Raw genomic sequence first — 14,530 nt, forward strand, 5'->3', positions numbered from 1 at the left:
GCTGAAGTCAGCTGCTTAATCGAGCCCCCCAGGTGCCCTGGAATGGCTGGCTTCTTATGGTCTCTTTAGTGTAATAAGCCAGTGAATCATATAGGGCTTAGAATGTAAAGAAGCTCTCTTGTACACAATAAATATCAGCACACATTAAAGATTATTTAAATTAGGGTTCTTATTTTATCAAGATACACGTGTATTTTCACTAAAAGTATATTATATCTTAATTTTTTAATTCTTTTTGGTGTAAGCTCTTGGAAACCACCAATGTGGAGAAAAAACCGTCTCAACAACAATGGAGTCGGGGAAACATTACAGAAGGAAAAATTCCTCATATAAGGATGGACAATGGAGCTGCTATTCAGGTATATAGAAAGCAAACTGAAATTTCTAGGAACTTTTAAGTCAAGAGTTAATGGCAAAAATTATTTAAAAATTAGTCTCTAAGGAAAGGAAGAAAAGAAAAGAAAAGAAAAGAGAAAATGTATCAGTTTCAAGTATGCCAAAGTCTTTACCAAAGAAAATGCAGACTAATTATTTTTTATGCTTATTAATGGACCAAATGCTCTTTCATTAAAACAGAGGGCATTTTTATTAGTAAAATGAGAACGTTTTGGTCTTTAGGTCTTGCCTGTTGCTGAGAACAATCTTGGAGTCTTTGTATAGACCTCTTGAAGACACAGAGAAAGACCAGATGACTTGAAATGGTTTGGCTATTCATTTCCTGGATGACTGGTAGTGAGGCCAGAATTTCCCTCATGGACCTTTACATTTTTTCTAGCATGTGATTGGATGGATACCAATATTACTCTTCTAAGGATTCTAATTGTTATGGCTTAAATATTATCACAATTTTAGAAATTAAAATGTGTTCCTTAACATCACATTAAAAGAACCACAATAAGAACAATCAGAAGAAGAAAACTGAATTAACATTAAATAACTTTTTTTTGAAGATTTATTTAGTTTTGAGAGAGAGAGAGACAGAGTATGAGTGGGGGAGGAGCAGAGAGAGAGAGAGACAAAATCTGAAGCAGGCTTTAGGCTCTGAGCTGTCAGTACAGAGCCCAGGCGGGACTGAAACTCCTGGACTGTGAGATCATGACCTGAGCCACAGCTGGACTCTTAACTGACTGAGCCATCCAGGCGCCCCAACATTAAATAATTTTCAAAAGTTGCTTTAAGAGATGTTTGGCAATTTACTTGAAGTGATCAGAAAAACTTCCTGTGAATTCTAACTTGAAAAATTTAATTCTCCCACTTTAAATAAAAGGCCTGTATTTTTGAGAGGGATACCTGGGTCGTTCAGTAAGTTAAGTGACCAACTCTTGGTTTTGGCTCAGGTCATGATCTCATGGTTCATGGGTTCGAGCCCTGCATCCGGCTCTGCAATGATGGCATGGAATTTGTTTGGGATCCTCTCTCCTCCTCTCTTTCTGACTCTCCCCCACTCACTCTCTCTGTCTGTCTCTCAAAGTGGATAAATAAACTTCAAAAAATAGATAAGTCACCTATATTTTTAAAAAATCCACAACTGATGAATCTTAAATTTAGGGATAAGAGCTTTTTTATTTTTATTTATTTTTTTAGTAGATGCTTATTGCTTTTGTTAGTCTTAAAAATTCATTTCATGCCCAAGTTATTGTTTCCTGAATTCTGAATACTTCTTTTGTTTTCCCATTTATAATAGTTTATTGTCAAATTGGCTTCCATATATCACCCAGTGCTTGATAAGAGCTTTTTAAAAAGCAAAATATGTTCATTGTAAAATATTAGGAAAATATAGATAGAAAAGTGAAGAATATAAGACTCATGAACCAGATATAACCAATTTTAAAATTTATTACGTTTATTTTTTTCTTTGCATATCTTATTCTTTTTTCTTTTCAATGTTTTTCCCATTTTAAATTATGAAATATTTCAAATATATACATATTTTTAAGGAAATAACCTTAACTAGCATAAGTGAAGTTTTTCTCATCCCATTAAGTGGACAGAATCACTTTAAAGCTTTTCAACATTTTGGAAGATTATAAAAAGGAATTATAGTCATCCAAATTTCTACTACCCAGTGATAGCTCTTCTTAATGTTTAACCATCTCTCCAAACACCAGAGTCAGCCTCCTCACACACCCACATTTTCATAATGGGATCATATTATACATGCTTTCACACTCTACACCGTATCATTCTATGTCAATAAAAACAGATCTGCATTACCATTTTTATAGTATCCTCTTAAAATTATTACAAACAAGAAGTAATTTTCTCTTTATTTTCACCGCTATATAATGATGTCAAAACAGTTTGTTGAAGAAAAAGAGTATTTTATAAAACTAGTTGGGTAATAGGGCTATTTCTGTATCCATTCCTCATTTAAAACATTCCGTCTAAACAGTGTTCAAGTACTGTGTCCAGGTTGTGCTTCTGTATGTTAAAGGAGCAAATGAGAGTTTAGTTTTTAAAGGACAAGAAAAATTGGGGAAATAGTTACAGAATTTAGGTCATTTTGTTCTGCGGAAAGCAAAAGGCATAAATGACCATTTAAATTGAGATTTTACTCATTTTCATAATACATAGTTGGGAGTTCCATATTAATATAATAAAAATTAAATGTTTTGTCTTATTTTAGTCATCTTAGTTTTTCTGATTTTGATCCTCACCATTAAGTGGTTGTAGGAAGGAGGAGACAAAGTAATTATAAGTCACTGAAAGTCCAGTCTTGGGAACCGTCACCTGGGCAGGATGTACCCTGTGTGAGTCTAGGGATTGCTATTCACAACATTCAAGAGCATAAATCCAAAGCTCTTACTCCAGTGTTCAACTCCACCTAGCCAGTCTGTCACTTCTCTTCTTACAGGTGTATATACGCTGAAGGTTCCTGGCTGGCTGGCTTGCTGACTGAATTTATTGATTGATTGATTCATTTACTCATTCATTCATTCCATATTTGCCCTACTGTTCCTTTGGAATGACTTCCTTGCTTTGTTTGCTTGGATTATAGAAAAAAGATTCTCGGTTATTTGCTTTTGTTCGCTCACAGGCTGATCTCAAAAGCCATCTCTTTTGTAATGTTTTCCACTGTTCTCCCAGTATTCTAGCTCTGGTCTCTGGTCCCAATGCTGATTTGTATTTTTTTTAACTTAAGACTTATAATTTAAGTGATAATCTTGTCTCTTGAGTAGATTACAAATTCTGAGAAAACAGGAATTGTGTTATATCCATTTTTGTACAAAATATGTATACAAGGAACCATCTAAAGAAAGTCTAACATGTTGAAGCCAAACAATCTTCTTCCTTCCTTCTCTCCTTCCCTCCCTTTCTTCCTACTTCTTTTTCTCCCATGTGCTAAGCATGAATATTTCACTACAAAGTTTCAGGGAAGGCTTTTTAAAGGATATAGAAGAAACTTCTGAAGCTTCTACACCATCTTGGAAGAAAAACATGAACCAAAGTTTTTGTAAGAAAGAGAGTAATAATAATAATGCTTGAGTACCAATGCATACATGTTGTGGGAAGTCAAAATAGTGGAACAATTACCATGGTGCAAAGTTAGGGAACCCTTTCACGAAGGAGATAAGTAAAGAGTTGGACATTGAATCTTATGAAAGTAAGACAGGAAGCAGAAGAACATATGAAGACTAGCAGCTAATATTTCTCTTGCACCACGAAGGTAAAAATGGTTGCAGAGAAATAGAGTAGCATCTCCAGGAAAGGCTTTCTCTGCTGACCCAGCAGAGGCTTCACCTAAGTGACATTACTTTAGATGTTTTGTCATATTCTAGTCCCCAGACATGATGTGTCCAGAAAGTCTTATTAATACCATGATATTGTTTGGGATCAAGAGACTGACTTCCCCCAACCAAATTCACAAGAAAAGAAAGTGTAAATGAGTTACATGCTTTCTTTTTTAATTTTATAATGAGACTCAGAATGCTGGTGTTGGCAAAAACAGTGCATTATTATTATATTTTTAATAATCTTAACTTTTATTGAGTGCTTACTATGTTCTAGGCACTATGATTTTTTTTAAAAAGTTGTGCAGCCGCTCTGGAAAACAGTGTGCAGGCTCCTCAAAAAACTATCAATAGAACTCCCCTATGACCCAGCAATAGCACTGCTGGGGATTTACCCAGGGGATACAGAAGTGCTGATGCATAGGGGCACATGTACCCCAATGTTCATAGTGGCTCTTTCTACAATAGCCAAATCATGGAAAGAGCTAAATGTCCATCAACTGACTAATGGATCAGGACGATGTGGTATATATATACAATAGAGTACTACATGGCAATGAGAAAGAATGAAATCTGGCCATTTGTAGCAAAGTGGATGGACCTCAAGGGTGTCATGCTAAGCGAAATAAGTCAGGCAGAGAAGGACAGATACCATATGTTTGCACTCATAGATCTAACAGGAGAAACCTAACAGAGGACCATAGGGAGGGGAAGGGGGAAAGAGACTTGGGGGGAGAGAGAGGGACACAAATCATGAGAGACTATTGAATACTGAAAACGAACCGAGGGCTGAAGGGGGAGGGGGAGGGAGGGAAGGGGGTGTTGGTCATGGTGGGGGGCACTTGTGGGGAGGAGCCCTGGGTGTTATATGGAAACCAATTTGACAATAAACTATTATAAAAAAATAAATAAAGAACAACAAAATTTTAAAAAATGTTGAAGTGTAGTTGATGTACAATGTTATGTTAGTTTCAGTTTCAGGGGTACAACTTAGTAATTCGACAGTTCTACTCTTTATGCTATGCTTGTCATGGTAAGTGTAGTTACTGTCAGAAATTACATAATAAGTGGAAGGATTCTTGGTCTGAAGAGAGTTACTATGGGTGGTTTTTCTCAGCACTGACTTACATTAAAATTCCTGTCAGATATTGCTTTTTTTTTTTTTAAAAAAGGAATAAAATCAATAAAGTGATTTTTAATAGAAATAATGAAATAAAGTAAAAGTGTTACTTGGTAAACAGAAAAGCAGTTAGTAGATGTTGATTTTATAATATAGCTCTCAGAATTTGGGGTTAATTTCTTTGATGAATGCATTTTGTGCACACATGTATGTATGCATTAACATTTCATTCCTCCTTTTTCTTACGAAGACATTTCATTAGTATTGTAGTTTGTAGGAGACTCATTTTTATATTTTTGATGTTTTCCATATTTCTCCTTTGGGAGTTCATGGTTTTCCAGCAAGGGACATTTAATGAAATTTGCCAAAACTTATTTTTGGCTAATTAACATCAAATAGGCAGCATCCTCTATTTGATCTTACCCTGGAGCAGAAACTCTCTTCCCTTGGTTGGATATCTGTCAGGATTATGTGTTCATTTGTAATACCTGATGAATGGCAGAAAGAGACAAAGGAGCTCTTATTTTGTATCCAGAAAATCTATACCTTTGGAAGAATATTGGGACAAGGGAGCTTTGGAATGGTCATTGAAGCTGTGGACAAGGAAACAGAAAGTAAATGGGCGATTAAAAAAGTGAACAAAGACAAGGTAAGGCTTAGTCACAGCATCACACTGAGGGTACAGTGCCAGGGCGGGGCGGGGCGGCAGTATGGTTTTCACACTGAAGGCTGACTCTCAGGGCAGGGCCTGGGCTCTTCCCCTGGAGAAGTGTGACCAATTCCCTAGCCTTCTGGGAAGGGACCTATTCTTGAACTCATGTATCTGGGAAAAGCACATGAAGGATTAACTCACATAACCAATATAACCGAATAAGTGTAAAGTTTTTCAGAGTGAGTTGATGGTAAGGGCTGATTCTCGGTCTGTCTGGCTGTAGGGCCATGGACTAGAGATGGCTTCGCTAGACTTAAGTCTCAGCACTGTCTCCCAGTGTGGTTCGCAACAACTTTTCTCCTTTCCTCTCCTTTGATTCCCTATTTCCTCGCTGTTAGCCAAGTCTCATCCCACTTGTTCTTCCAGTTTGAACCACTTTTTCAGCCACTGTCAACTGTACTGTTTACTTGTAGCCACTGTATTCCTCACCGGCTTTCTCCTGGAGTGGGCAAGACTGGGCTTGTCTTTAAGGGAGAGTCTGGCTTCTCAGGCTTTATCCCTGATCATCAAAAACCTCGGTGCCTGGGCAAAGACAAAAGACAAACGATGGTGGTTTGTGATGATTAATATTGCATTTACAATGTGAAACAGTAACTTTTATGTATTCTTTAAAATAGACTATAGCAAATTACCTACCATTTCTCTCTAATAAACTAACATGTAAATCCTATTTCTAGAAATCTTTAGAATTCTAGAACCATCATACGACGGGGATGTTGTTTCCTTTGCCCCTTTGGTGTCACAGAGGGTTAGGGGTTAGATTTTAGGGTTATACAGTAGGGTAGCTGCTTGCAACTTTAGGATTTCATAATCTCGCATACACATACTGATGATGAGCATTTATAGTAAAATTAACTTATATAGCCAATATATGAATTGGACAATATATTTTACTGTATTATATGCAGGTTAGGCCATTTGGGGAGGAAGGTAGGAATGGTATTGAGACTGATATTAGGAGAAACTGTGGTAACTGTCCATGTGTAGTCTAGATAGGAATTCACTCCTCACAGTTACTATTTCTCTTAATGCTCTACGATAAACTTAGATTGTGACTTTCACCCTAGGGCATCATGGGTAGGCAGTTTCCTACTCACTCTGAAACAGCCATGGTTGAAGGGTAAAGGTAATTGGATGCAGGGATGACTCTAGGTAAAATTTTAACCAGGTAAAGTTTGCCATGTGACCCATCTTTCTGCAGTCCTTTAAGACCTATTACGTATTTTCCAACCTTGGGGGGTTTTGGGTGGGGGCGGGGAGAAGGGATAAGACCTTTCAGGGATATTTTTATGTGGATGAAGGCAATGCTGGTAATTTAGACATCAATAGGGGTGATGATTGGGGTGGTGGTAGTAGTGGTGGGGGTAGAAGAAGCTCTTCTAGAATTTCTTAGATGACTTTGTAGAAAATCAGTTGCACCTTGACTTGTGCTCCCTGGAATGTGCTTGTCTTTACCTTTTGACATCAGGTATGGTTAAAGGTTACATGTGAGGAGATAAAGCTGGAGTCCTCTCTCTCTCTCTCTCCCTCTCTCTCAGAAGATCGAAGTATCAGGAAATGATGTAGTGCAGGCCTAGGTGTAGAATCTCACTGCCTATTTTTATATATAAATATAAATAAATATATATGTATACACACATACATATATATGTATTCAAAACAAAACGAAACAACAAAAAATCATATTGTTTTTAGCATCTCCAAATGATGTCACTGGAAAGTAGATTTTGGTTTTATTATGCTAACATCAAAGGATTAACATGATTTGGAAGGAAATGCCAAAGGCATTTTCAGAACTGGAATCATTCTCTCAGGGGAGAGAGACCATGTTGTAATTAATTTTTAGAAACATTCCAAGAAACAGATGTGGCTTGAGGCCAAATTATATATTATTTAAAAATGGACAAAAGAAAGAAGGGCCATAATCTAATCTTATCATGGAAATAAATTGTATGTTATCTTTTGAAAAGGGAACTTCTTCAGAAAGTATAGGAAACACTATAAAAATGACTATAACTTTGGTATTGAGGTTTGTAGTAGTGCCATTCATATGTGAAATCTACGCATCCTCATTATGAAAGGCCGGAAGCTCTGCTCTGAAGCTACTTGAACGGGAGGTGAACATCCTAAAAAGTGTGAAACATGAACACATCATACATCTGGAGCAAGTGATTGAGACGCCTAAGGTAAGGCTTGATTAGGTGCTGCACTTTGAAAGTTGTTACTATTACAGATGAACATCACTCCCTTCTACAGTAACCCCTGTAGGGCACAGGTGTACCTGTCCGTGGCAGGTGTCTGTCACTGGAGATTGATGAGGGCGTTCTGGAGGACTTTTATTATTGATTATATAATTAGGTGTCTGATGATTAGGTTGATGTCTTTAGTGATATTTCTGGGTGGCTTGTTGAAAACAAACGTTTATAATTGAAGCAACTTCATACGCAAACAGATAGTAATTAAAGCTTCCTTAGAGATGGTTTTCCTTTTGTTTTGGGCTTTGGTTTCTCCATTGGAGTCTTTTGGAATATCATTGTAATTTTGCAAGGTTCGCTTTATAAGAAAGTTGGCATGGGTATATTTGGCACTGTGTAAAAGATATTTTACCATCTGTGTTTTACCAATGTGTTTAATCTTCCTTCTTCCCTAGATGTTATCATTCTTCTCTTTAAATTTTTATTTACAGTTGTTCTGAAGCCTGAGTTATTTGCCATCCTGCCTCCAGATTGTTTAGTGCCTGTGGGTTTGGGTGTTTCTCTGCTTGGAGGCAGTATAATGCAGCAGTGAGGCGTGTGGACTCTAGGGTCAGATTGCCTGTGCATTCAACTCCTGACTCCACCCCTTATAAGCCATGAGATCATGATGTTACCCAACCTCTCTATACTTTAGTTTCCTCATTTGTAAAATGGGTTTAATAATAGTATTGACCCCATTTGGTTGTGTGTTCTCACCTTGCTTCTTTTTTGTTTATTTTTTAAAATATAGTTTATTGTCAAGTTGGTTTCCATATAACACCCAGTGCTTATCCCAACAAGTGCCCTCCTCCATGCCCATCACCCATTTCCCCCTCTCCCTCACTGCCATCAACCCTCAGTTTGTTCTCAGCATTTAAGAGTCTCTTATGGTTTACCTCCTTCCCTCTTCTTAACTGTTTTTCCACCTCCCCTCCCCTATGGTCCTCTGTTAAGTTTCTCCCTATCTACATATGAGTGAAAGCATATGGTATCTGTCTTTCTCTGCCTGACTTATTTCACTTAGCAAAATACCCTTGAGTTCCATCCATGTTGCTATAAATGGCCAGATTTCATTCTTTCTCATTGCCATGTAGTATTCCATTGTATATATATCAACCACATCTTCTTGATCCATTTGTCAGCTGATGGACGTTTAGGCTCTTTCTATGTTTTGGCTACTGTTCAACGTACTGCTATGAACATTGGGGTACTTGTGCCCCTATGCATCAGCACTCCTGTATCCCTTTGGTAAATTCCTAGCAGTGCTATTGCTGGGCATTGATTAAAGCCTCACTTCTTTGGAGAAGTGTCTGTTCAGATCTTCTGCCAAATCATGGAAAGAACCTAAATGTCCATCACCTGACGAATGGATCAAGAAGTTGTGGTATATATACACAATGGAGTACTATCTGGCAATGAGGAAGAATGAAATCTGGCCATTTGTAGCAAAGTGGATGGACCTTAAGGGTGTCATGCTAAGTGAAATAAATCAGGCGGAGAAGGACAGATACCATGTTTGCACTCATAGGTCTAACAGGAGAAACCTAACAGAAATCCATAGGGAGGGAAAGAGGGAAAGAGAGTTGGGGAGAGAGGGACAGAAATCATGAGAGACTATTGAATACCGAAAATGAACTGAGGGCTGAAGGGGGAGGGGGAGGGAGGGAAGGGGGTGATGGTCATGGAGGGGCACTTGTTGGGAGAAGCACTGGGTATTATATGGAAGCCAATTTGACAGTAAACTATTATAAAATAAATAAGTAAATAAATAAAAATAATTAAAAAATAAAATAAAAAATAAAGGCTTAGTTCACTGTACTCCACCTCCCCGTATCCTTTGATTGGGTCAGTGGGTTTATTCCTTATAGTTGTTGAAGGATTAAATTAGAAAATGGATATAAAGCATCTGTCTCTAATTGTTAGCTATTGTCCTTTGTTTCCTTTGTCAGTTTCTGAGGCAGAAATAGTCTGTTTGGGTTATGTATTATGTTTGATTCATTAGGAGTGCTTAATAACTGTGAACGGCCACAGTTACCCTTTATGGGAGCAGTCTATGACAATGATGCCAAAAGTCTATTCTTTTCAGTATAAGAGTTGTTATTTTTTATAGAATGGTTTTGCTCTTTGTCATCAGTTTTAAGCAATTTGATTGTATCGTACCTTCCTTTCAGTATTCTTGTGCTTGGGGTTCATGGAGCCTCTTGGATCTGTGAGTTTATGGTTTTTATCAAATTGAAGGAAATCTTTGGCCATCATTTGTTCAAATATTTTTTCTGCCTTGTATTACAAGTACCCATGTTAGAATGTTATATTGCTTCATATTGTCCAGAGCTTACTTTTTTCTTTGTTTTATTTAGCATACTTTTCATTATGATGTCTTCAGATTCAGTAATCTCTTTTTCTGTAACATCATATATGCTATTTATCTTTTCTAATAGAAATTTGATTTGATTCTTTTCTGTATCTTCCATGTTCTTACTTAACATGCTCAATATTTACTCCTCCTTCTTAAATTTAGTTATAATAACTTTTAGTGTTTTTTTCTACTATTTTTACCATACATGTCATTTCTAGGTCAATTTTAATTGACTGATTTTTTTCCCATTATGGGTTATATTTTACTGCTTCTTTATATGCCTGTTAGTTTTTGATAGGATGCTAGAAATTTTTATATTCTTATAACTACTCTTGAGCTTTATTGCAGGACATGCTTATTTGGAAATGGTCTGGTACTTACGAAGCTTGCTTTAGGCTTTGTTAGATGGTATCAGAGCAGCCTTTGTTCTAGGACTATTTTTTTTTCTTACTAAAGAAGTAAGACCCTTTGAGAGTATTCTACCTGATGCCCTGTGAATTATGAGATTTCCCACTCTGGCGGATGGGAATACAAGCTCTTTCAAGCCATGTGGAAACTCCAGTGGTTGTTCCCTCTGCTCCTCTTGCATGGTTCTTTACCCACCTTTGGGTAGTTCCCTCATCCACATAAACTGACCAGTACCCTGCTGAAGACTTGAGGGGGAGCCTCTGCAAATGCCTGGAGCTTTCTCTGTGTACAGCTTTCTCCTCTTTTGGTACTCTGCCCTGTGAACTTTAGTTGCCTTGGCCTTCCTGGACTCCCTGCTCAATTTTCTCAATTCATGGGGAGTGTTGGGCTCTCTTTGTATTCCTTCTCACTGCCTCATAGCCTACAAACTCTCTCTGGACAGTAGCTAGGATGGGGCTTGCCTCATGTGTTTCCCCTCTTTCAGGAATCATCACCCTATGCTGCCTGATGTCTAATATCTGAAAATTGTTCTTTTATATATTTTGCTTATTTCTTAAGTTGTTTCAGAAGCGAGGGTCAGTCTAGTCTCTGTTACTCCATCTTGGGCACAAGAATGGTAGTCCAAATCTAGAATAGTTTGAAGGCAAAGGAAAGTATCTTCTGTGATTGGTTTGTTATGTTTTTTTGGTTTTTGTTTTTGTTTTCTGTTTTATTTTTTAATATACTGCTGGCCCTTGATTCACACAGGTCAGATCTGCCTCCTCCCCTCCCCAACTCAAATACCTAGACCTTCTACTGAAGCCATCTTAAAGATGAATGGAAATTGTTACCTGATTGGGTAGACCATGGTATTAGTACTGTCACTAAGTCAGACTATGTTATGGTTTTTTGTGAATCCAAATGTCCTCCAGATCTACACAATTATTTCTAACAATCATAAAAAGACTTATAAAAACTTTTATTAATAAAACTTTTATCAACTTACATATTTAAACTTGACATCAATTTATGTTGTAAGCATTGCTAAAGTAACTTTGCTTTCCAAATAGTTCACTTACCATTTATGATCCCTAGAATGCTATCAGTGGAAATGACATATAGTTCAAAAGCTTATTTATGTGTTAGACTTTGAACAATTCTTTAGTTACTTTTGAAATTCCAAAGCAGCCTGAGGTTTAGTGAATCTGAATTTTGACTGTTGGAAGAAAGGGTGTTAATCTTCTATTCCTGTTTTCTTGCTTGCTGATTGATCACAGAAGTTGCATTAGTAGTGGCTGTAGAATAAAATCAAACCTCCCTAATTTTTTTCTTTTATAGTTTAATGTCAAGTTGGTTTTCCTATAACACCCAGTGCTCTTCCCTACAAGTGCCCTCCTCCATGCCCATCACCCCCCTTCTTCTCTCCGCCTCCCCCATCAGCCCTCAGTTTGTTCTCAGTATTCACCAAACCCCCAAATCTTAAAAAAAATTTACAAAAATTTAGCAGCAGAGGATGGTATAGAGACGTGTAAGGTCGTCTATGTCTGAATAGCAATAGGTACGAAAAAGACTTGCATTTTAGTTGGCTGTGAATGTTTTTGACTCAAGAAATGGCTTGACTTCTAGAAAACCTGAAGTGGTCTTAATATGCTTCAACAGAAACAGCGAATATGGAAGAGGCACGTCACCCCTGGCTCTTTCCTTTATACACCCAGTTAGTTACTAAGTCCCGCTCTTTCTTCCTCCTAGGAAATTTTCATGTATTTTGCTTCTTCCCCTTCTTGTGGCCATTCTGTGCCTCACATCCACCCCCCATAAACAAAGACCAGCATACTATAGCATGCAAGCCCAATCTGGTGTGCTGCTATTTCCTTTTGTGGCCCATAAGCTAAGTTCTTTATATTTTTAAATGGCTGAAAAAATTTAAAGTGTAAATATTTGATGGCATATTAAATTTCAGAGTCCATAGATCTGTTGTGTTGTTTATGGCTGCTGTTATAGTTTCAAAAGTGACTGTGCAACCTGCATACGCAAAAATATTTACTATCTGAATCAGGCCTTTAGAGAGAAAGTTTGCTGAGCCCTGCTCTACATCACCATTAGAGTGTTCATTTAGAAATGCAAAATTGACGGTATTACAACCTTTCCCCCCAACTCCAGACACCAGCTTAAAAGACTTCAGTGACTCCTTGCTGCATATGGGGGGAAATGCAAATTCCTCTGTGTGACCTCCAAGAATCTTGGCACTAACCTGTTTTTCCAAGCCTCACCCCTCACCACTCCACTGTTCTCTGCCCTACCAAACTCCCAGTGCCATTAACACTGAGAGACCTGTTCTTTCAACAGCCAGTGCTGTTTCACTCTTTGGAGTGTTTGCAAATACCGTGTGTCAAACCTGTTCTCACCCCCATTCTCTAACCGTAAGTCCCGATTCAGTTATCTAGACCTGCCTTTAATGTCACCTCCTCAGTGAGCATTCATTAAACAGAGGCTCCTTTCCTCTGAAACCTCGTGGCGTTTTGGCTGTACCTCTTTGGTTAGCATGTGCCATACAAGATTGTATTTCTAACTGTACTGCGAGCTCCTTCAGGATTAAGAAATATACCTTATGCCTCATCATTCGTCTGGCATCCTGCGCAGTATCTTGTGCACTATAGGTAATAAATGATTTGGAATGAGTAGATTGGCGATTTAGATTGTGATCATATTTCTACCATGTATGTGCAATACAAACATTTAAAAAATCCTCAACTGTATAATTTGTCCCCCCTCTCTCTCTTTTTAAAAATATAATGTCAGAAAATGTACCTGGTGATGGAGCTGTGTGAGGATGGAGAACTCAAAGAAATCCTGGATAGGAAAGGGCATTTCTCAGAGAATGAGACGAGGTGGATCATTCAGAGTCTCGCATCAGCTATAGCATATCTTCACAATAAAGGTGAGAGGAAGAGGGTCCTCCGACCCATTGACTCCATGAATGCAGATAGCACTTCTGTTTAAGGGTGATTGTAGTAAGGATTCATAGTCACAGAAACAATCCCCACTAAAATAGAAGATTTTATCTAAAACCTACCTAAATTTTTTAAAACTTTAATAAAATATAATAAATATATTTTAATTAGAAACAAAGCAGGTATACAATCACAGTGTACACGGACAAGGTTGAATATTTCTATTCAGCAGTTTGAAAAGCTGCTAATCTTATCAAAACAAAAGTAGGCAAGTCAATAATTAAAGTGAAATTTCAAAATGCTTATATTATATGGACGTGTTGGATCACTATGGGTATACGCCTCAAACTAGTACCACACCGTGTGCTAACTAACTGGAATTTAAATAAGAACTAAATAAAATCTCTATATTCTAGGCATTTTTGTTTGTTTTTTGTTTTATAGCAGTTTTAGGTTTGTGGCAAAATTGAGCAGGAGTTGCAAGGATAGCCCGTCTACCCCTGTCCCTACATACACAGCCGCCTCCTGTTGGCAACACCCCACCAGCGTGGTACGCGTGTCACCGCTGCTGAGCCTGCACCGACACAGTTATCATCCAAAGCCCATAGTTCACATCTGGGTTCACTCCTGGTGGTGCACATTCTGTCGGTTTTGACGAAGGTATAATGACGTGTGTCTACCATTCTAGTATCATACAGAGTAGCTTCACTGCCTAAAGAGCCACACGTAAGAATTAGTCTAATCACTTTACTCGTCTTTGATGTTATTGCCACTGCTATTTCTCAGGCTCCTCTTTTTGTTCTTCAAGGTTAGTTTGGCTCACACGTGACTTTAACACCTTCTCATTATACAGATGAGAGAAGAGTTTGTTCCGGAGAGGTGAAGTGACCTGGTGAGGTGTGGCTGAGCTAGTAGTAGAGCCCAGGGGTCCATTCTGCAGATATCTCCTGAGCAATTTCTGCATGTGGTCGGACCCAGGATTAGAAAGATGAAAAGACAAGGCCCCCACCCCTTAAGAAATTCAGACTAGTGGGAAATT

At 37.9% G+C, this 14,530-nt stretch overlaps 1 protein-coding gene across 6 annotated transcripts in view; it reads left to right on the forward strand.

Moving 5' to 3' along the window:
- Positions 1-14,530, forward strand: part of STK33 (serine/threonine kinase 33) — a 153,963-nt gene that overhangs the window by 86,807 nt on the left and 52,626 nt on the right. For all 6 annotated transcript variants that reach the window (XM_029956970.1, XM_029956973.1, XM_029956968.1 and 3 more), the window contains 4 exons: positions 246-359; positions 5,387-5,500; positions 7,645-7,749; positions 13,340-13,478. In XM_029956970.1, the coding sequence (XP_029812830.1) occupies positions 246-359; positions 5,387-5,500; positions 7,645-7,749; positions 13,340-13,478 (472 nt within the window). The remainder of the gene's footprint in view (positions 1-245; positions 360-5,386; positions 5,501-7,644; positions 7,750-13,339; positions 13,479-14,530) is intronic.

The sequence above is a fragment of the Suricata suricatta genome, chromosome 11 (assembly GCF_006229205.1).
Source record: "Suricata suricatta isolate VVHF042 chromosome 11, meerkat_22Aug2017_6uvM2_HiC, whole genome shotgun sequence".
NCBI lineage: Eukaryota > Metazoa > Chordata > Mammalia > Carnivora > Herpestidae > Suricata > Suricata suricatta.